At 33.6% G+C, this 2,773-nt stretch overlaps 1 protein-coding gene across 1 annotated transcript; it reads left to right on the forward strand.

Moving 5' to 3' along the window:
- Positions 1-1,550: 1,550 nt before the first annotated feature.
- Positions 1,551-2,328, forward strand: LOC21406851 (mitochondrial import inner membrane translocase subunit Tim13). Its single transcript, XM_024171129.1, has 2 exons — positions 1,551-1,674; positions 2,114-2,328. Exons 1-2 carry the CDS (start codon positions 1,561-1,563, stop codon positions 2,264-2,266), a joined length of 267 nt encoding a protein of 88 aa, XP_024026897.1. The 5' UTR covers positions 1,551-1,560; the 3' UTR covers positions 2,267-2,328.
- The last annotated feature ends 445 nt before the right edge of the window (positions 2,329-2,773 follow it).

The raw sequence follows: 2,773 nt of genomic DNA on the forward strand, positions 1-2,773 counted from the left end.
ATATGAAAAGCTTAAGGAAGTATATAGGCCAACTTTTAGTTATAGAAATTAATAGGCCATAATTTGTCAAGTTATGGTTCATAACCAGATAAGTTATGTACAAACTTGTCAAGTTATGATTCATAGCCAGACAAGTTATTGACAAAAACTGTGATTTATGGACAATAAATTGTCAAGTTATGATTCATAACCAGACAAATTATGAACAAAAACAGTAATTTAACCTATTTATTAACTTATGTAAACTATTGCCCTATTAATTTTAATACATATTAAGTTTTAGTATATTTTTCTCTTTCTCCCATCCTAAAAGTAGTACCGGTAAACTAGAATGTGTCTAAGTGATAATGGGCCTAAGTTACGCACACTCCCTTCCTCCCTCGTGTATATTAAATAATATAACATTTCTTAAAATCAAGAGTTACTCATCTGTACTATTTTGATACGAAAACTGCGTTTAAATTTTTTAGATAATTAGACGAAGCAGAAAATTTTCATACCTTGAATTAAAATTTAATAAACTTTTAAAATATTATTATAATAGCAAAAAAAAAAACTAGTAATTATCATAATCATATCACATTTTGTACTATATAATTATATTGTTAATATTTTAGTGATATCAAATTTTACAATTCTTATAATATTTTAAAAATTTTGTTATATTTTAACTAGAGATGAAAGTTTGGGTCATCTGACCCAGTCATCCATAAAAATTGAGAAAAAGAGAGAATTAGGCCAAAACTTGAGATGAATTAAAATTAATAAGCCAATAGTTTATATAAGTTAATAAATAGGCCAAATTACTATTTTCGTCCATAACTTGTCTGGTTATGAACCATAACTTGATAAGTTATTCACGATTTTTGTCAATAACTTGTCTGGTTATGAACCATAACTTGATAAGTTTGTCTATAACTTATCTGGTTATGAACAATAACTTGATAAGTTATGGCCTATTAATTTTTATAACTAAAAATTAGTCTATATATTTTCTTAAACTTTTCATATTAGTCTATTTTCTACTATTTTTTATAAAAATTTTGAGCCGGGCCAGCTGGCCCTAAAAAGGAAAGGGACGGCATAGTCCGGCCCTAAAGCCTAACATGCCCGGAACGTTATAAGATATTTATATTTTCGGAAAAAAATTGAAAAGAGGTGATCAGACCAGCCCGAATAAGTTTTTAGGCTCAACATCTCGGGCCCACAGTGACGAGCATTGGACTGGCCGTTTAACCCTGCTGAAACTTGGAGCTCTAATGTCAACTTTATATTTTGCTACATGCACTAAATGGACATATTTGGGAGAGGTAATCACCCCGTTGTATTGGGCTCCATCATTGTTTCCAGCCCGATTTCCCGAAACAACGAAATGGGCCTGAGCCCAGTCTTATTTGGAGGAGACCGGTTAGAGTTTTCCGGCCCGTGAATTTCACTAGGGTTTTAGGTAAGCGCAATAAGGAGGCAGAGAGAGAAGAAATTATACTCTGTTTCTAGGGTTTATCGGTCGGTAAAGGCTAGGGTTTGACGCTCTCGAGAAGGACAAAAGAAAAGGGAAAGATGGATTCGTTTTCTTCTCCGTCGAGCGGATCTTCGAGCCAATTCAATTCCGATGTTTTCAAGGACCAGCTCAAGAACCAGCTCGCCCAGGCTTACGCTGAGGAGTTTCTTGAGGTACAATTCTTTTAATTCTCTCGATTTTTCAATAGTTTTTGTCATGTAAATCTGCTTGTTGGTGCCGATTATTGATTGTAAAATTGCAATAAAATTGGTGCGCCGTAATTTGACTCTCCCTGTGAAAAATCCCGTCCTTTGCTTTTGACATAAAGTTTACCTCATTGATCTTATAATGGGATGATTTGGGTCATTATATTGAAGATGTTTTCCAACTTTACCATATTATCATTAGCCCAAAAAGCAAAAGAAAAAGGAAAGTTTGAATTTGATTCGAATTCATGTACCTCAAAATTTACAAGTATTTGGATTTCTTCAAAATCGATGCAATGTGAATTCGTGAGCGTCATGAATTTCTTTCACGGTTTATTCTTTGTGCTTCAGTGTACTGAAAATGTGTTTTTATTTTTATATTTGTTCTGTTTTATTTGGTATACAGACTCTAAGGGCAAAGTGCTTTGACAAGTGTGTAACAAAACCGGGATCAAGCCTGAGCGGAAGTGAGAGCAGTTGTATATCTAGATGTATGGATCGCTATGTCGAGGCCACTGGTATCATTAGTAGGGCTCTATTTAGTGGGCCACCACAATGAAAATTTTTGTTTTCTTTTATGAAGAAACAGTGTCAAATTCTGATTGAAAACCTGTTGTTTCAAATTGTCATCCCGAACTAAAATTTTCCTTAGGGATATATGTGTATTGTTTGCAGTGCACATTATGCTGATTTTTGTACTTTAGCTTTGCAAACTTTTTGCGTCTTTCATCAAATTTTCCTTCTGGTTAAATTATTTGAATCATAGATACTTTCATGTACTGGTTTAATATTACAATAAGAGAAAGAGTGAGAACATGACAACACAATTATATAAAGAACAGTCAGTACACAAAGCCAATCATCTATAGTCTTTATTTTGATGTGAAGTTATAGTTGTCTCTTTTTTAGCTTCGCATGTGGAGAAATTCTGGTTCCTCCAGCAGTGTGGGACTTGATTCTGAACAATCGAACTCATACTAATCTTCTTTTCATCTCAGACCCCTCTCTTTTTCTCATACTGCACTTAACAATCCAAAACAGAACGGCCTTGTCCTTGATGAATGAA

This window comes from Morus notabilis, unplaced genomic scaffold (assembly GCF_000414095.1).
Source record: "Morus notabilis unplaced genomic scaffold, ASM41409v2 Scaffold789, whole genome shotgun sequence".
Classification (NCBI taxonomy): domain Eukaryota; kingdom Viridiplantae; phylum Streptophyta; class Magnoliopsida; order Rosales; family Moraceae; genus Morus; species Morus notabilis.

What these genes read in the sequence shown, in the direction of transcription:
- LOC21406851 (XM_024171129.1), top strand. Translation starts at nt 1,561, where the DNA reads ATGGATTCGTTTTCTTCTCCGTCGAGCGGATCTTCGAGCCAATTCAAT. An exon ending in ACGCTGAGGAGTTTCTTGAG is followed by an intron (nt 1,675 to 2,113) that starts GTACAATTCTTT and finishes TTTGGTATACAG; the next exon opens with ACTCTAAGGGCAAAGTGCTT.